At 32.0% G+C, this 21,747-nt stretch overlaps 1 protein-coding gene across 1 annotated transcript; it reads right to left on the bottom strand.

The window, feature by feature from the left end:
• Nucleotides 1–20,758: 20,758 nt before the first annotated feature.
• LOC136066171 (uncharacterized) lies at nt 20,759–21,283 on the bottom strand. Its single transcript, XM_065770048.1, has one exon. The coding sequence runs from the start codon at nt 21,281–21,283 to the stop codon at nt 20,759–20,761; it is 525 nt and encodes a 174-aa protein (XP_065626120.1).
• Nucleotides 21,284–21,747: the final 464 nt, after the last annotated feature.

The raw sequence follows: 21,747 nt of genomic DNA on the forward strand, positions 1-21,747 counted from the left end.
GTTTGTATAATATTTTAAGGAATCACGTGTATTGTTGGACCATGTGAACACTTTGCTATGTTCTCGGGGCCCCCTTTTATGTTACAAACTTACGTCGTCCTTGCACTTTCGATGTTCAATTATTTGGACTTTAGCTTTCGAGGTGTAATTGTTAGTACTTTTCTTTAGTCGTTATTGACCAAAAATAACACAAGTTGATTTTTTTTTATCATTATTTTTTATTTTTAAGTTTTAACAAGAGAAGATAGAATTTGCATCCTAAAAATTTACCTTAAAAGTTTAAAATATCTAGAGATGCTAATTAAACTACGAGATTGTTAATTAGGAATTAAGCATTCAATAATACATCATTTCTTCAAGTTTATAAAAAAAATGACATTAATATTGTCGGGTTTTAGTTTTAGTTTTTTTCCCCACCTTTCTTGACATTAGGCATTTAATATGTCACTGAGAATTTGATCGAGAACATCACCTTTAACAAACTTTATTCCAATTGGGAAGAATTTTTGGGGGGAAAGGATCGAGAACATCACCAAAGTCTGTGCTTTGTTGACAGAAAATGGAGCAAGTTGGGATGAAGTTCGGTTCAAAGATGAATTCCTTCCGTTTGAAGCTAGGGAGATCCTTAGCATCCCATTAAGTTCTCGGCAATCAGCTGATGTCAGAGTTTGGGCTGAGTCAAAGAATGGAATATACTCCACGAAGTCAGCGTATCAACTCCTAGCTAAGACAGCAACCAATAACCAACCTGGCCCATCAAATGCATCTGCCCACAGAGAGCTCTGGATTAATATTTGGAGGCTTAATATCCCAAATAAAATTAAGCATTTTCTTTGGAGAGCATCCTCTGAATCACTACCAACAAAAAAGAACCTTTGCCGCAGGAAATTAATCACAAATGACACTTGTGATTTCTGCCGGGATTACACTGAAGACGGCATCCATGCTCTATGGGATTGCTATATGGTTAAAGAAATTTGGTGGAAAGAGGAATTATGCAGGCCTCATATCTCGGAAAAATTCGTCAATTTTCAAGACCTCTTTATTGTTTTTTGGTTACTAAAACATGTACACCTTACTCTTACTGGGTTTTCAAAATCCGAGAATTACACGGTTGGGATTCGCTGAATTAATTAGCTCTTATGTCAGTCTGATTCTTTCCCCAAATTCAAAAACCAACTTGTTTTTTTATTTAATAGAGTAATTTTGGCTAGTTGAGGCCTGAGGGGGAAAAAATTCAATCAAATAAAGTTGGAATTCACAAAACGTGGCAAAGAGTTGGCAGGAAGTAATTGCCATTTTCAGAAAAATCAATGGCTAAATCCGTCCTAATGAAAAAGAGGAGGAGGTGTGCGGGATACCAGTTGAGCTACATAACAACAAAATAAAAAATAAAAAAGATTGAGAAAATAATTAAATACATTTAAAAATTACAATTACAAAACGAAATATTAAATAAATAATAAATAATTTAATTTCTAAGTTGATGCAAAATTGGGTTGAAATAAAATTCAACAGCACGGTTGAGATGCTGGTACCAATTTCTAGGGGAAAAAAAGAGAGAAAAATATTCATTTAAAAATTTTATATTGTGTTTGGATTTGAATTTTTTTTTTTAAATCATTAATCTAAAATTGTTGGTGTAAATTTAACAGTATATATGATTTGAATTTAAAAGATTTTGCTTAAAAAATAAAATAAAATAATAATAAAAAACCTCGAGATCCTAATCCAAACAACCTATGTTCTAATATTTCAATTTGTTATTTGCCTCACAATCAATTAAAAGCAATCATAAAAGTTCAATAACAATTAATGTACAGCAACATAAAACAAAGAAGATTAGAGAAAAAAAAAAAATACCTGATTACCAAGAAATCACTCACGCTGGTTAAAAAAAAAAATGCTCCTTGTTTAAGAGAAATTAAAAGCAAATAATCAAAAAGTAGAGGAGGAATCTAACATGGTATTTATACGTATAGACAGGTTAGGGTTAGGTCAAATTTTTAATGGGAACAGAATGACTAAATTAGCCTTAGATAGGCCAATTAGACTGGGATTTACTGTATAATATTTGGGCCAAGGAAATCCAGGCCTAGGAGCCCAAAGCCTCATCACAAGTCCATAATAATAGACCAGGCATTTATCAGACACCCAATTGCCTAATGTTTACACCGTCACTCTTGGGCCTTGGCCCTTGGCTTTAAAGGGGCTAGGAGTCCAAGAGTAGCATGACACACTTGGGAAAATAAATTAAAATAGCACATTGTTAAGAGCCTTGTAAACTAAACTCAACTTGCATGTCTTATGTTTTTAATAAAGATATCTAGATTCAAATTTACTTTTCTCTAATTATTGAATTAAGGAAAAAAAAAAAAAAAAAAAGAAGCAATGCAGCATGTTGACACATTCCAATTTGAAAGAACTAATAGGAGAAACTGTTGGGTATGCTTAAATGATTGAAATGATATTTGTGAGGAGATCTACTTATTCTTGTTATGGTGTCTAACTTATTTAGGTCAAGACTTTTGGCACATTTTTGATGTGATAGAATGTGAGTAACTATTTATTATTTTTTCTTCATCGTTCACAATATGCAATATCATAGTTGTAACAAAGTTACTGTACAAAAATTGTAGTGCTAGATTTTTTTGGTCATTGTCACGAAATTGGCTTTTGCAACTCTTCAATCTTGAGGATAGTGAACAGCTGTTCCATGCTTGTGTTTGTAAATGGTAGTAAAAAGGTTGTCGAGAATATTGTTGGCAAGTAGCAACACAAGGTAAAGCATATTATTATATATATACTGTACTATTGTTTACCACATATATATATATATATATATTGTACTATTTTTTTTCCAACCCTAGCTACTTTGTAGTTTGTATAATATTTTTAGGAATCACGTGTTGTTGGACCATGTGAACACTTTGCTATGTTCTCGGGGCCCCCTTTTATGTTACAAACTTACAACGTCCTTGCACTTTCGATGTTTAATTATTTGGACTTTAGCTTTCGAGGTGTAATTGTTAGTACTTTTCTTTAGTCGTTATTGACCAAAAATAACACAAGTTGATTTTTTTTTATCATTATTTTTTATTTTTAAGTTTTAACAAGAGAAGATAGAATTTGCATCCTAAAAATTTACCTTAAAAGTTTAAAATATCTAGAGATGCTAATTAAACTACAAGATTCTTAATAATTTAGGAAAGGTTAAAATTTCATATTAGGATTTTTTTATTTCAAATTAAACTAACTTAATAATTTAAATTAAATATTATAAATTTAAAACTATATTCAGTATCACATTATTTAAAATTTTCAATTAGGGTTGTCAATGGGTTGGTTTTGGGCTCATTTCAAACTTTTTCCGTTCAAGTCGGGTGAAAGAAGACGAGACCCACAGCCGACCGCCAATCACCATGAGTCGAGTCAGATTGAGCTCAAAAGGATGATCAGTTGGTTCGGTCAAAACTAATGGAATAACAGTAGGCATTAGAGAGTATATCTTTGCCAATCTAAGTGAAGAAAAGTAGACTTTTGGATTTGAGAGTAGATCTTTTGAATTTGAGTGGAAATCTAAGCAAACATGATCGAATCTAAGAGAAGGGTGGCTTGAATGTTGTCGAATCTAGGTATATTTGCCCGTATTTTAAGTGCTTATTGATCAGGTTGGATGGCTCAGGTTTTAGATGAGGAAACCTATCACTTGACCCATTAAATTTGGTTTCTGAGGGTTGAGACTTGTAGCCGACCACCTAAGGTGTTAGATTGGGTTGCAATGAATTGATTGGGTCGACTGGCCAAGAAGCTTGAAGAGCCATATTTTCATTGCTGAGGTAGTATGTATAACTTATAGGTACTAAAGAAAAATAATAATAAAGTCTAAACTTTGCTCCATTTTTTTTTTCTTTTTTTCATCTTTTTTAAAGAGAAGAATATTATATTTCATGTAGGGGTGTCCAGAGTACCCGAAGACCCATTGGAACTAATTTGCCTGATCAAAACCGACCCGTTACGATTGGACCGACACCTTCTATGGGTCGGTGACGGGTCCCAATCTTCAGAACCTGACCTCGGCGGGTTGAGTGGTAATTTCGTCCTTAAAAACCCAATCTACTTGACCCGCTCAACAAAACCTCAAAAAGAAGGCCAAAATTCAGCGACATTTGGGCTTCTCAACTCCAATCCGGCCACGTTTGGCCTTCCTTTACTCAGATCCGCTCAAATCCTCACTCAGATATGCTTAAATCTTGCGAATCTAGCCCAGATCTACTCAAACTCGGCCAAACTCTGGTAAGCTCAACTCTAACTCAGCCAAATCTCGTTAGATTTCGGCAAAATCTCGACCAGATTTCCGTAGATACGAAGGAATATCGGCCGAATATCGTTAGATTTAACCAGATCTGACGAGATCTGACCAGATTTCGGCCAAAATCAGGCAAAATCACAAAACTCAAAACTGACCGATTATTACTTGAAACCAGATATGACCCGACTTGGTTGATTTGAAACTTCCCATGAGTCAGTTGTGGATCGAAATTTTCCCCACCCGAGAAGATCAGATTGAGTCTGGATTGGCCATAAACCCGACCCGTGGACACCCCTAATTTCATGATCCTTATTAAACAATTGCACACAGCTTGCGTAGGCTCGCGCAACTTGGTTCAACATAACAATTGCCTTCAATGGTGACACTTGTCAAGAGGAGACTGCACCGACCACCAACTTCAAAAATGCAATGTGTATGTAATGTGGGTGCCATCTCCGACGGGACATTAACCCACCGTTGACGCTTTGTTTCTTCCTCCCATAATTTTGGTCATCCTGCTCCCACTGAGAATTTGATTGAGAACATACCTTTACTAAACTTTATTCCAATCCTTCTGACACGCCTATTTACTATTTAGATGTGCCTGCGCCTACATGTGGCTGTAGAGGGAGACAGAGAGAGAGAGAAACATTCTTCATCAGAAAGATCTGAAAAGAAGTATTAAGTTATAGAACATAATCACTGTGCATCCATGTGACCATAATATCCATTTGAATGGGTCTAAAAGATCATGATCAGTAAATTACTTCAACACATGTGAATTGAATTGATAGTCATATTTGTCAAGCTCCTTGCATGCTCACGTTTTCAAGGGAAAAAATATGGCTATAATACAATATACTGTGAAAATCTATTCTAAAAGATTTATCCCTGGCGGCATCTAGAGTCTTGGAAAAAATATAATATAATATAATACTTGTTTGACTTGGAAAAAAAATATAATTCTTATAAAATATATTAACGTAAATCATGATTTTTTGAAGTAGTTTTTTTTTTTTGGTAACAGAGGTATGCTCCAAATCAAGTTAATTCTCTTGTTTTTCGTTAATTTTCTCTTCCCTCTTTTTTACATCACTTTAATTATTTTGGATTAATTACTATTTTGGTCTTCAATCTTTATCCCATGTTTCAAAATAGTTCATAGTAATCTTTCAAATATGCCATTTTAATTAAATTTGTAGAAAAAAAGAGAGGTGGCAAATGAGAAGATTAAAATAATCTGTTTATGCTGATTGGATGCGAAAGTGAATGCCACATAGCTTATGAGATTTGTTCAATAACAAAAGCATTGAAAGACGATTTCTTGGAGCTAGGGATTGGGACCTCCGTTGATTCCTTCAAGAGGTTCGCGGACTCATAGAGGGAGCTTTTCCTTAATCAAATCACTGAGTTCTAAAGAATTGTTATCACGTAGTGCAAACTTACGAGCGTCACTATTCTCTCTCAAGAGATGTTGCGTGTGTGCCATGCCCCTTTCAAAAATTTCATTTCTTTTTTTGTTTAGTTCTCGAGGAAATAAAATAAAACTTCAATTGGAATCACAATTTCTTAGCAACCAAACAGCTTTCCTGAGTACATACTTAAATGGTTGCCTGCGCAAGTTAATTTAAGCAAGAATGTCATATTTCAATTTATTTATTTATTTTATATAAATCTTAGAAAAATATCACCAAGAGCGTTATAACTCAACTAGTTGACTCTTATAGGTATTTCTAACGAAAATATCTAAATCTTAAGTTCAAATCACCCCACCCAAAATATCAATGTATAAAAAAAACCTTAGAAATATATCATGAAAATGAATTTCATAAATAAATAGTGCATCACTTATAATAAACAAATACAAAATATATATGCATGAAAATAAATGCATTCATCCTATTGGTACTTTGTTTGATTACATTGCACAAATTAGATTACTTTAGTATTGGTTCATAACTTCAGATACATATTTATATATATTAGTGTCATTAATAGTAGTTATGAAATATATATTTATTAAATTAATATAATTAAAAATATATGAACATATTACGTTATTGTAGTCACAAATATTTAATTATATCTAATAATTTAAGCACACAATTATTTTTGATATCTTCATTGCATATAAAATTAAATTTGATTTTACTTTTTAAAGGTTTTTATTTTAATTTTTGTCAAAGCAACTAAACATGAAGAATAATGTCATATTTTTTTTTTTTTTGATAATAAGTATTCCAAATAAATTTTTATTACATATAATTTTATAAAATAACCATGTAATTTATATAAATAAATAATTAGTAGTGTGCCATGGGGGGGGGGTGTATATAATTAATACTTAGAAACAAATAAATGCATTTACCACATTAACATTGCCAAGTAATTAATAATTGATATAAATGCAAATTTTAATGAGGTGTAAGGCTAAATGAAGATCTCTCTCTCTCTCTCTCTCTCTCTCTCTCTCTCTCTCTCTCTCTCTCTCTCTCTCTCTCTCTCTCTCTCTCTCTCTCTCTCTCTCTCTCTCTCTCTCTCTCTCTCTCTCTCTCTCTCAAAGGAGAAAGACAAGGAATGCACTAATTGGCACAACCTATAGAAGCACTACCAAAATTGTAGAGCTGCTACAAAACCATCCTAAGAGGATTTTTTTTTTCCTTTTTCTTTTTAAGTTATACTTTGCTTAAAATTTTTTAATACATCGATAATTGGGGTGAAGAAATTTGAAGTCTAAATGTCTCAATTAGAAATACCAAAAAATACCAATTGAGCCACAAAGCTCTCACCATTATATTTTACTTTGTTAGTGAGAAGCAATTTCATTACTAGCCATCAATTACTAATGGGTGGGTAAAGGCAGCATAAAATTGCTAAAACTGTTAACATTCATATCATGGGAGCTTTTCTAAGCTCACAACTTGCAAGTAATATAAATGAAGAGAATTTTCATTTATTTTTTATTTTTTGAAAAGAAGAATTCCCTTTAATCTTATGGAATCGCTAATTGGCATAACCTAAATTAGACCACTATGGTTGAAGTTCCTACTTTTATATATAAACATATTATATATATATATATATGTTTTTTTTTCTCTCTTTTGCTATGCGATAGTATTTGTACTTCATATAAGCTATATTTTTTAAATATACTTTGCTTTTTTTTTTTTTTAATACATTGATAGTAGAGGTTAAAAAAAATTGAACTTTAAATGTTGTTGTTAGAGATACCAGAATGAACCGATTAAAGTTAAACTATAAAACTCGGGTCATTATACTTTGCTTAGGTAATGACAGACAATTGTTTTATAAGCCATCAAGTAGTAATGGGTGGGTAATGTCATTATAAAATTTCTAAAACTATTAACATTCATATCGTGGGATTTCTGAGTCCTGACCTCACAACTTTCAATATAAGTAGATCAAAAGCCTGTTGATTATGAAATTATTAATCACTTAACGAATATTACAATAAGATTCCCTTTAAAATGTAAAATTGCTTTTCTAATTTTTATCATTCTAAAGTAGTGGGCCCGAACAGAATCATTAAAGAGTATTAATGTTAGTTAATATAAGGTATCGTACAAGGTTAGTTTCCTTGGTTATAAAAAAAAAAAAAAAAAAAAACCTAGTTTTTTCATCTAATTAAAAAGTAATTTAGTGTTTTAATAAAAGTTACAAGTTTCTTATAATAAAAACAAAATAGTAGTACTTTAGTGTTTTTAATTTATTTGTTAAATTCCTTCTACGAGTACTTTCAAAGTCATTGATCCCTTTGAAAACCATATTATTTTCTACATATGGTTCCAAAATTTTTTTTATTAAAATTTTAGTAGGTCAGAGTAATTAATAATTCAAGGGTGGGGGAGAGAGAGAGATATATATATATATATATATATATCATAGTGACTAATTCAAGCGAAAGCTTTAAAAAAGGAACCTTAGCTAGAATACAGTTTGAGAGAGAGAGAGAGAGAGAGAGAGAGATATATATATATATATATATCATAGTGACTAATTCAAGTGAAAGCTTTAAAAAAGGAACCTTAGCTAGAATACAGTTTTGTCATGTCCACATTACTAATTAATTTCTTACATTCTGCTAGAAATGTTCTACTACAAGAAGCCTTATATATAAATTCCATTCAAAGCAAAATTCAGTATGAAATTTGTTGCCCTTTAGTCACGAAAGGTGTCTGTAAATTCAAAGAGAATTAGATTAATGAGTTCCCCCCTAGCAAGATAGGGTCATAATTTTGTTCATAGATATATAATTTTCTTTTTCCTAGAGAAAACTAGGGTTTTCTGTGTAAGATGGTCTATGATTATACATAACCAGCAGCAATGAAAGAGAAAATTTTAGAGATTTGACACACCTTACTCCTTGGGGCTTGGGCAATATTTTGTTAAAAAACCGTATAATCTTGAGTTGGGTGGGTCTACGTACGTAGATTAATTAGTACTCCATGTAACTTGGCCTCGTGATTCGTTAACTTCGTATGAACGAATTGATTAATCATCATCATGAGTAAGTAAATTAATGGGACTAAAGCCTAATGCTTTTCATATTTCCGTACAAAAGCTGTGTGCCTTACAGCTCATTTTTAATGTGTTTTTTAATCCTCAAAACCAATCACATGTGAGCTCAACAACAGAGACAAAAGTTAAAGGGGTCCAGACTCCTGCGGACCCAACAAATTTGATAGCCTCTCTTTGAATCACTCACTCCCAACAGAATTGTCAATTATTGAGTATAGCAAGGACAACTTTTGAAGAATATTTAAGGAATTGAAATAAGGAAAACAAAACAAAAGAAGAAAAAGAACAAATAATGATTCAACACTTAGATTAAAGAAGAGAAGTGACACTGCAAGCACAAGTTTATATATAATTTCTCCCCACTAAGGGGATAATAATAAACTACCTGGCGTCGGATCTCATTTGTCCTTAATTATTGATGGTATATATTATAAAATTCCAATGCGCTGAATGATTTTGAATAAAAGATATTCGTCATATCCTTTCATATGGATAAGTAATAATTTCTCTTAGGGAATCATGTTTTGCTTCCATTAGTTTAAACAAATTAAAAAAAAAAGGGTCTCCCAGACTTTGGTGATTTACCGACAATAAGTATGGCCTCAATATTGAAAAGAATGAGCCTATTAATGTAGTGCTCCATTATTTTGTGTACGGACACACGTGGCATGGTCTACAGAAAGAAAAAGGACATATCAACTAGTGAGTTCTCAATATTTCATTAGGTTTTGTCTCTATTTCAGGTGTTCCTTACATTTCCTTTCCTAAAGAACCATGTTAACAAAGTGACTCTTAATATGTCTCTTGACAAGTACAATGGAACAAGAAAAAAAAATTGCTTCTTTATTTGTCTAGGGGAGATGAATTGCTTTTGAAAGGAAAGGCTTTCCTCTTAATATATCCTCTTACATATATTTTTTTTTTTTTTTTTTTTTTTTTTTTTTGAGAATGACTTACATATATTAAGTTGATTTAATAGACACGTTAGGGAAATAAAGATAGTGTGAAACCAAGTAAACACGTCATTTTCTATATATAAAAGTAGATATATACATCATAAATGAATTTCCTATCATTATAAATTTGCATCAAGAATCAATATTAAATCTCTATCCTTTTGCATCGGTGATGGATGAGTTCTCTAAATCTATTTAAGATAAAGTCCAATATTAGTGCATGCTTTCTGTAGATTTTAAGTGGATGAAACTATACCGATGGTTAATGTCAAGTTAGATCTTAAAGGCAAGACTGAAATTTGGTTGTTTGATCTCCAAATACTTTTTATAAAATTAATATTGAGGTCAAAATGATCAAAATGACAGTTCATGAGTATAAATTGGATCACCAAATTGAAAGATATCAAAAAAACATATTTTAACGGTAAGATAGATACTCTTATATGAATCAGATTCCGACAATAGGTTATTATGATCTCTTAATTTTAATTAGTCTATTTTCAGTCCAATTTACATTAGATAATTTCTCATAATCATATTGGCTTATGGTAGGATTTATGGTAAGATTGCATGCTCCAAATTAAATCCAAGTTAAAGCAATTATTAATTTTTGATTAAATAGGTATTAATTGATTAATTAATAATTAATTAATTAATTAATTAGATGTACTTGGAATTAATTTGCTAACCTTGAGGACCCCAAAAAAAAAATAAAAAAAATGAAATAAAAATTTGTAAGAAATTAGGTCCATATCGAAAGCGAAAATTAATAGAACGGAAAAAGTATGGATTAGAAGGATCTAGAGCTAAGTGCCGATCAACACTTTGGTCAGAGCCTCTAGATTCTCTTCCCTTTTTGGTTCGACTTGCTCTCCAGACAAGTTGACCTTGATTCTTACAATTTTTGCTCAAAAAACCTAATTTTTTGAGTCCTACATTGCCTAGAGACATAGCCCTAGCTCCCCCACCTTAAGTACAAATACCGCCCATTCACTTTCGGTTGAAAAAAAGACACCAAATCCTTTTGAAATTCAGAAAATTTAAAATTCCTCTCTCTCTCTCTCTCTCTCTCTGCTACCTAGCTTGAAGTGCTTTGGAGTGCTGTGCATGCAAGTTAGGTTTCTTAATTAACCTCCTTTTTATTTTATGCTTTTAAATTTAAGCATGTTTAATTTCTAGGTTTTTCATATTTTCTTGATTAGCATGATATATAGATCTAGGTTGTTCTTAGCCTTTGCATGATTAGAGTTTTCAATCTAATAACATGCTCACATGCTCTTAGAATTAAGGGTTTTCAATTCAATAACATATTCACATGCTCTTAGAACTAGGGTTTGTCACACATCACTAATATTCACCAACTCTTTCAAAATCTAATATGCATGCCTAGAATAGAGTTTCATCATGTTCTTAGATGTTTTATCTCTGCAATTTATATGTTTTGGATAATATAAACTCTTGAATGATGTGAAATGATCATTGGTCATCATAGTAAAAAAGATTGGTTTTACCAAGCATGTTGGATGCCTAATACCTTCTTAATCTTTTAACCAAGCATCCAAACTTAGATCAAGGGTTAGTAGATTAAGTTTTTCCCTTATATATATATATTTTTTTTAAAGATTATAACTTGGAATCAAAGTATTGTATTTTTATTTTAGATTGTATTTAGGACCAAAGCGATGAAATTTTGGTTATTATCAAAGAGATGTACAATTTTCAATTCATTAATGAGTACAATGTATTTTTCAATTTAATTTCTTATTTACTTTGTTAAAATAAGTAGTTACCCCATTGTACAACCCTTAATCCGAGAGAGAGAATAATAATAATAGGATTCTTTCCACTGTCTCTTGAAAGGCATAGTCTCTCACACATAAAATAATGTAAAGTTAGAATTTTGGTGAGATGTTTTAGAATATGAAAGTTTTCAACAAAGCAGGACTAAAACATAGTATATAGAATGTCGGTTTAGTAAAAGTTGAAACAAAAATGAAGGGCTGTATGACTTAATTAATGGTCAAGAAATATGAAAGAGTGATAGTTTTCAATATCTTAAATCAATGAGAAATGATCAATTCTTATTTAAATCCTCCAATTTCCCCTAATTTTAATCTAGATGTAAGACAGATGGCTTATGACAAATCCAGTTTTTATTATTTAAAATCCCATGTACACCACACAAAATCAAATAAATTCCATGTGTCTCACATCTAGTTAAAGTTGGAGGATTTAAATGGTATAAGATCTGATGTAGAACAGATATCGGATTTAAATTGGATTGAGAGACTGAAGAAGAACTGAATTATATGATAATAGTATGGAGGATACTATTTATATGATTGTAGAATACCTATTAAGTTGAAGGAAATTTTTTATAAGATTGCTATAAAAGTTGTTATGTTCTAAGGTGTTGAATGTTGCATTGTTAAAAAAATAACATATTCATAAAATGGGTGTAACTAAAGTAAAAATATTAAAATTAATTTATGAAAATACAAGAAGATAAGATTCGAAATGAGAAAATTCACTTAAACATAAGGGTAACTCTTGTTGTTGAAAAGATTTAAAAAAAAAAAAAGGTAAATGAAGATTTAAAATAATATTAGTAGAAATAGTTAAAAAAAGTTATGTCAATTAAGATATAATAACAAACAATATAATTTCAGATGAAATATAATGGTAGAAAAAAATGCATATAACTCATCGTGACTAGTTTGTTGAATATGTATAACTGACCCCAAATGTTTGGGATTAAGATTACATTTGGGATTAAGTTTTGTTTGATATAGTTAGAGATGATTTCCTACATTGGAACGTTAAAGTCAGCAAAATGATTTATTCAAAAAAAATAAAAAAAAAGGTCAGCGAAATGATATGATTCAATGAAGAGAATTGAGTGGCATGACAAATTGCTTCTGCCCTCACACGCGCACACACACAGGAAGAAAATAAAAATGAAGAAGAGTATTATAGTAAATTTCTGGAATTTAATAATCATGAAATGTGATTCCAGTTAAAATTAGTTGTTACTTTGAATTATTTATAGTTGCCTTTGGATTTAAGAATTTAACATAAAGGGCTTTGAAGAATTAATATTATTATGAATCACTTGATATAAACTTAGCAACACATTATGACTTGGATTTTGATAGAATCAAACAAAAAAACTCATGATATTATGGATCTGACATAACAATCTTATACCTAATCACTTCAAATTCACATATGAATAAGCTCAAATCTATTCATAAATTTGATCAATACAAACAAAAATTATAAAATTTTATTTTATTCAAGTCATTTAAACTAAAAATTAAAATCCAAATCCCCTCATTGAATACCTCCCACCCAAACCACCATACAGATTCAATTCCCCACCACTGAATGGAGAGTGAAAAACCAAACCCAAAAAAAGAAAAAGTACAAAAAAGAAATAAAAAATAAAAAGCTCACTTCAACAAAGGAAAATCATGATTTGACTATTTTTTTTGGTGAGACAAGAAAATTCCAAGAATTGGCTGTTAGCCGAATAATTACTCGCCCAAGTGTTGAGAATTGAGATGAAGTCTGGTGGGGGCATGGTTTACAAGAAAGCAAATCAAGTTGCAGTTCATGTGATCAGCTCATTGAGTTCTTACCATTTTGCTGAGTGCCCCCCTCTTCTGTAACTCCAAGACCTCCACATGATCTCCTTTTAATGCATCTTTTGATATTAGCATCAGCATCAATAACCATATTAAACTCCAACAACTAGAGCAATAAAATAAGTGCTTACCTTTCCTTGAGCTTGGTGTAAGAGGGGTTTGAATCAAGAGTATGCTTCTAACAAGGAGAGATGATGCTTTATATTTTGATTAAAAAAAAGAGGTATACATGAGCATGACACACAAATAAGGCCAAAACCTACAGTAATGGTTGTACATAAGGAGGACATTCTTCAATGCAAATGAGTGTGATACAAGAAGATAAGGCTTTGGCAGCCTTATTAGTCATTGAAAAGCAAGCAGCAATCAATTTCCCAAGTACCAGCTACTTTTCCAGCATAAGTTTAATGTCATCAAAGATGTGGCCCCAAGCTGATAGAGAATCACTCTTGATGCAACTCTGCTACAGCGTATATTGATCCACTACTCAGCATAAAAAGCACAGCTTCATTCAAATAATTGGACCACCTGATTATTTCATATATAGCTAGCTTCTTCCCTATATGTATAAGGATTTGTACATAGTCCTAGTTTTTAATTAAAAAGTTGAAACAGCCAAGCCTATACTTTTAAAATGCTCTTTTAGAAAATCATTACAGGTAGGTAGTATCAGGGGAAGAGGGAACTAGGTAAAATGGAATGCTCATTAGGGACAAGCTACACAAATAGACTCTTACAAGTTCATAATAAATTATACAAATATAGAAGCCCACTCTATTTCTTCCCTACCATGACAAATAAATAAAAAACTATATTTTCTCATAATTAAGAAAACTATATATATTCCTACCCTACAAGCCTTGTACGAATTTATGACTTGTTTATGCATGTTTTCAGAATAACTTAGCTGGAGATGATCTAAAAACGTCTTAAAATATGTATTATTTCGTTTTTCATATCCTTTTGTCCATACCTGGCTGAGATTAAATCCAAGTGGATGAATAACCATAAACCTTATTATCACTACCACACACACACACACACACACACACACACATATATATATATGAGTTGGGTTCAAGTTACACCTGGTGTAATTTTAAGTAATGTTATACCACCCAATAACTTGTTATTGAATTAATATTTTGAAAATCTAACTGTTGAATTACATGTTTTATATGTTTTTAATACGCATTCTAATTTTCATATCAATCGGATGCTATTTACCATTTGATCTATAAACTCATATTTTATGCATTATTTTAAAATACAAAAATTTGAATTATAATAATTGATTGATGACATGGATATTAATTTTTGATCACTTTGAAATTTTTTAAGCATAAAGAATATACAAAGATAATGTAATATAACGGTTGATTTGTCAATATTCGCATCTAATTAAAAAATATTGAATTGTGTAACATTACTTAGAGTTATACCAGATGTACTTAAACCCAACCCTATATATATATATATATATATATCTTCAACTTGAAAATTAAATTTCCTTTTAAGCAGTTATATGATTGGATTATTTAAGCATTTTTTACTTGTAAGTGATTGATTAGATAATTAAATGGATTGTACCTTTACAGTTAATAAGCTACCTGTGCTTGAAATCAACATGTCTTAGAGAAGCTCGGAACATAAAATAATCTCAAGGAAATAGTTAAAAATAATAATAATAATCAAACAAACGTTGTAAAGGAACAACTAAGAAGTGATATTTGCCAATAACAGCATCAACAACAGCAACAACAACAACGACAAAAGCAGCAGCAGTAGCTGCAACAACAACAACAATAGTAAAGGAATAAAATATGCTGCAGTAAAAAGAATCATATCACCATGGATGGCCTCAAAGCTGCTTGTATGTGATAAAAATGACGGCTGGAGAAGAAGAAGAAGAGTAACAAGAAACAAAGAAGAGAGACATTTAAGGGTGACGAAGTAATGGAGATTCGTACCTTGTGTTAATGAAATCAAGAAAAATGAAGAACGGAGGAAGAAGAAATTGAAGGGTATCTTGTCTCAGAATGATGGCACTTGCTGCATGTGGCTTGCCATAAGAAAGCCAGTGCCATCCCTCCTGCGACAAGAGTCCCCCAACTTCAATAACTTTGTTTCTTTTAGCCCCATGATCTTCATGGCTTCTATGCCTCGTACCATTCCTTTATATTTATAGACACAAAAAGGTGTGTGTCCTTTTCTCTCTCTTTACACAAAATATTTGCTCTTTCATGTGAAACTGACTTTGAATGTTTGGAGACTGGCTGCCTAGAATACAACCAGAGACATCTGTTTAAAATGTATTTAAAGAGTCAACTCCCACATGTTCAATATGATTGGATTGTTTCACTAAAGAAGCTTTAAGTAATCTACCTTAAAATTTTTGGAAGAGGTTGTTGGAATTGAGCTCCGCAGCCAACACACTGTAACAAATTCAAAATGCTTCATCTTACTAAGCTTCCAGCTTTCAACTTGTGATTGGTGAAAACAAAAGGAAATAAAGAAGGAAAAAGAACCAAATTTAACCACTTAGGTGCTTGCGTACTGAGCCTTTTTTTATCTAAACACTAGATCTTAGGGACCCTTAACCATGGCAATTTGGTAAACCAAATGAGGTATCCCTGATTTAAGGTGATTACATTAAAAGAAGGGGATGCTATAGCATTTAAAAGAAACATCCTTATAAAGGAGGCTTTTCTCAAGCACTGCAAATTCTCCGCAGCCAATCTTGATTCAGTGTTGCAAGAAAGTAAACAATCCAAACTGACCTGATCCCAAAATCAAAAGGTACAAAATCACATAGCGTTTAACTCTTTCTGAAAACTCTATTAGCTTGAAAATTTATATTTGGCTTTTCAAAGCAATATCATATAATATAGAAACTTACCTCAAATCTCCTAATTCCTAACTTGAAATGAATACTTCTAAATCTTGGAAATTGAAAAATTGTCAGTTCTCTTCATGTTCTATTTTATTGCTTACTATATCTTATGAACAATGAAATAAAGAAAATTCAACAAACACACACATGTTCTATTGTATTTCTTATTAGTATATCATATGAACAATGAAACAAAGAAATTCAAAACACACACACGCACACACATACCCAACAATCAGAACCAAAGCTACAAACTATTTGAAAAAACAACGAAGAAAGGAAGTGCTTACCTCTCAAAATTAGAGGATGGGCTGAAAATCAAGTACATTTTGAAGAAATTGAAGGAGCTTCTGTCGAGGAGAGATGATGCCTACTGCTCAAATTGTCTTCTACTGCAGCGCAAGGCGTCATCTCTCCCACGACAGAAGTTCCTATACATCTCTTCTAATGCTCCTCTCTTTCCCTGGGCTACCCCTCTCCTGCAACAAGAATCCACACACACACACACACACACACACACACACATATATATATGAACATGTCTTCTATAGTTCCTCTACTGCTTAAATTATTTATCTCACCCTTCGCTTATTTAGTCTAATTGTTGCGGGTATATGTATATGATGTTCCCAATAAAAGCCTGGCACTTTTATAATTGACACTTCAAGAAAAAAATAACTATGTTAATGTTCATCCCAAGATCCAGGCATAAACTTCAAAACTCTCTCTTAAAATATGATTGTAGGTAGGTGGCACCGGCGAATGGGAGCTGTATTATAAAAAGCTCATATGGGGCAAGCATGGAATTCAGTACTAAATATCGACCAATTATATGATCACTGGATCTTAATTTTTTAAACCTATATACATGCCTTATCTGAAACTATGAATTGTTTATACATATACAATTATACATATGTAAGTTGTCAACGCTAATTACAGTTGGAGATGATCAAGAGAACCTTTTTATTCTATTCATCATGTCAGTTTCCTAATGCTCATATCTCATACATTGATGAAATCTTGATGATGAAGTAGTGACACTAAAATTCAAGTAGATAACATCATCAATTCTTTTATCTTCTTCAAAACATACCATTAGCTCCAATTAGGTTTTAATTAAAATTGATGATCATGATCAAATGATCATCTTGAAAAGGATATTTCAATTTTCAAATGACGATGATAGATATATTTTCACTAAATAAATAATCATGTGCTTGACAAAGTCAAGAAAATTTTCCTTTCCAGAAGAATGATGAATACACAGGTTAGTCTTGGTGAAAAAAAAAAAAACAGCATAAAAACATTAATACTATGTTTCTATCCTTAAGAAGCAACATGGTAGTTATATCTATCTAAAAAGACAAATCAAATATATATATATATATANTGTCGAGGAGAGATGATGCCTACTGCTCAAATTGTCTTCTACTGCAGCGCAAGGCGTCATCTCTCCCACGACAGAAGTTCCTATACATCTCTTCTAATGCTCCTCTCTTTCCCTGGGCTACCCCTCTCCTGCAACAAGAATCCACACACACACACACACACACACACACACATATATATGAACATGTCTTCTATAGTTCCTCTACTGCTTAAATTATTTATCTCACCCTTCGCTTATTTAGTCTAATTGTTGCGGGTATATGTATATGATGTTCCCAATAAAAGCCTGGCACTTTTATAATTGACACTTCAAGAAAAAAATAACTATGTTAATGTTCATCCCAAGATCCAGGCATAAACTTCAAAACTCTCTCTTAAAATATGATTGTAGGTAGGTGGCACCGGCGAATGGGAGCTGTATTATAAAAAGCTCATATGGGGCAAGCATGGAATTCAGTACTAAATATCGACCAATTATATGATCACTGGATCTTAATTTTTTAAACCTATATACATGCCTTATCTGAAACTATGAATTGTTTATACATATACAATTATACATATGTAAGTTGTCAACGCTAATTACAGTTGGAGATGATCAAGAGAACCTTTTTATTCTATTCATCATGTCAGTTTCCTAATGCTCATATCTCATACATTGATGAAATCTTGATGATGAAGTAGTGACACTAAAATTCAAGTAGATAACATCATCAATTCTTTTATCTTCTTCAAAACATACCATTAGCTCCAATTAGGTTTTAATTAAAATTGATGATCATGATCAAATGATCATCTTGAAAAGGATATTTCAATTTTCAAATGACGATGATAGATATATTTTCACTAAATAAATAATCATGTGCTTGACAAAGTCAAGAAAATTTTCCTTTCCAGAAGAATGATGAATACACAGGTTAGTCTTGGTGAAAAAAAAAAACAGCATAAAAACATTAATACTATGTTTCTATCCTTAAGAAGCAACATGGTAGTTATATCTATCTAAAAAGACAAATCAAATATATATATATATATACATATATCTAGACACACACACACACAAACACTCAAAGTTGAGGTATTCAAACTACCATGGACAGCCTCAATCTCATTTTAGATGTCAGAAAATTCATCAAATAGTGCACAGAAAAAAAAAAAAAAAAAGGATTGCTAAAGAAGAATGTGGAGAACAAATCTTTGAGGGTCCAAAATATAATGGACAGGGACACCTTTTAAGAAAATCAAAGAACTAAAGGAAGACAATATGAGCAGAAGAAATTGCAGGTATGTTGTCACAGAAGGGCCGCGCTAGCCACAAGCACCTATTTTCAAAAGGCAGCGCGATCCCTCCTGTGACAATACTCCTACAACCCCTTTTATCTCTCTTTCTTTGTATTTTGCACCTTTCCCATGACTTCCATAACTCATACTAACCATATACATTTATAGATACCAAGGTGTGCTCCACAATGGTATTTCTTTCAATAACGAAATTCATTGGTGGTTTCTTGCTATACTCAGAAAAAATATTTTAAGTGAGAACATTCTAAAGTGTCTAAGGCAGCTGTTTTATTAGTGGTCTACCAAGAAAATTTATGGAAAGTGATTGTTAGAAATGAGACACAGTCAGATGACCCATCTCTCTATTAATTTTTTTGACTCCGGAAAATTGAGAAAATTGAGTTACTGTTCAAAAAACGGCCTTGGAATTAAGGACGAGGGGTTTCCAACATAGGTGATAGCAGTAGCACCCTCTCAATTTCAAAACAATGTAGTGAATCCTCTTCCCAACCATAGAGAGTATACGTGGATGTGGGTGCTTGCTGACCAAACCTTACTATCTTATTGATAGGATTTTTGTGTTATCAAATTAAAAATGTGTAGATTATTTTAAAAGCCCCCAATCAATTATTTGGCTTTATATCCTAAGCAAGGAAGTAAAATAAATAAGTACATCTGGGTGCATGGCTTGCTTACCAAATCTTATTAACTAAAATATTTTTTCTTATATATAAATAATATGAGCTGGATTTATTCACTACTGCCTGGCCAATTATTAGGCTGAAATCTAACACATATACACATTAAAAAAAAAAAAAAAGGATTTTAGTTTTTCTAGGGCAACTCCAATATGGAGACACCTTGCATTTTTAATTCAGTAGGTGTCATTGTTCGGAGGTCTAAGTGTGAGTTGGTTCTTAATTATAAATAAGCTTTTGTTTTTTTTTAATTTTTTTATTATTATTTGTAGGTCTCATTATTTATCTTTTACATTTTATTTATAGTACTTTTAATAAAAAAGTTAAATAAGTTATTCTCAAAAAGACATTTAAATAAGTTGTTAATGAGTGTTATTATTATTATTTTTCTTTTATGGGGAAGCTAATGAGTGTTATTAGAGTTTAGATCTTATGTCAAACTCTAGCCAACATGAAAAATAAATACAAATAATAAATCTTGGTAAAAACAAAAACAATAACAAAAAATGGCTTATAACAGATTTCAGCTGACTCTGTCCTTCAGAATAGGCTTTAGATTCAAGACTAACGGGTTCCAGTAAGGCTGTGTTTGTTTCAACTTCAACCTACTTCCGGAAATCAATTTCCGTAAAATGTAAGGCCTTCCTTCTTTTCGCACAATTATGGATACGAAAATTATACCATCTTGTTAGAAGATTTTCAAATTATACATAGTATTAGTTTACACTTTTTTTAAATAATACATTTCTAAAATATGTAGTAGCAATAATTCACTTGTTACAAAAATTAAAAACTTAGATGGATATGTGGTAGAAAATTGGACTCCAATTGAATCTAAGTGGATTCAGACTTTTCGATTTTTACAGTCAATAATTCACTTGGCACAAAATTAAAAATTAAATGAGACACATGACAAAAAATTGAGAATCCAATTAATATATACTAGCTTGTAACCCTAAACATATGCATGGATATACTTAAAAGATATATATTTAGATACATAGTATAATTCTTTTCTTTTTGAAGCTGGAAGCAAACTTTCATTCCGTAATAGCTGAATAGTCATGATACAGAGATGCCAAAGCTAGTGGTGGAGAATCCTCCAACAAAATTACATCATTTGAAATATTTTTTGCGTGGCGTGCTAAACTATGGGAGACCAGATTTGCACTTCTCTTTACCCAAAGAACTTCTACCCACCTAAGGCCTGAAATCAGCACCTGAATGTCGTCAAACACATGACCTAGCCGAGACAAGTTAGCTTTGCTTGCTTTGATAGCATCAATCACTTGAATACAGTCACCTTCAGTAACTATATCAGAAAAGCCAATGTCCACAGCAAATTCAAGTGCGTTGTGGCAGGCCAGAGCTTTTGCCTCGAGGCTATCTGCTACTCTTGGTCCTTTTGTTGACTTTGCTCCCATGACCTCACCCTTTTTGTTGTGAATAATCACTCCCATCCTCGAGCACCCCAGGTCTGTGAAAACAGCCTCATCAAAATTGAGTTTAAACTTGGAAGCGGGTGGTGGTTGCCAATTATTTGCATTTTCAGCTGTAGTTGACATGCCCAAATGCACCTATGCTTGGTGAAATTCTGCTAGGAAGTCCTCTGCCCTTCTATTAAGCAGATTCAGTGCTTGCAATACTCCTCCATGAATGACTTAATTTCTTTGGTTCCAAACAAACTAGGCTTGAACTAGGAACAACTTAAATTCCTCCACCTCCAGTCGTACCAGTAACTCTTCAAAAAGCTGAATGACATGTCCTACCACAAACTTTTGTAGCTTCACCACACTGCTTGCCCATATATCATGTGCAACTCCACATTCCCACAACACATGAATCCCCAATTCTCGATTAAACTTGCAAAGTTCATAGGTATTATCAGTCACTATTTTGCACCTACACGTATAAATTATCCTGTGTTAGTAAAATATTCAGACCAGCCCTCCACACAAACACCTTTATTTTATTGGGAATCTTAAGCTTCCATATTCTTTCCCATACCATATTACTCGGTGGGTTGGAA

This window comes from Quercus suber, unplaced genomic scaffold (assembly GCF_002906115.3).
Source record: "Quercus suber isolate HL8 unplaced genomic scaffold, Cork oak 2.0 scaffold_28, whole genome shotgun sequence".
Lineage (NCBI taxonomy): Eukaryota > Viridiplantae > Streptophyta > Magnoliopsida > Fagales > Fagaceae > Quercus > Quercus suber.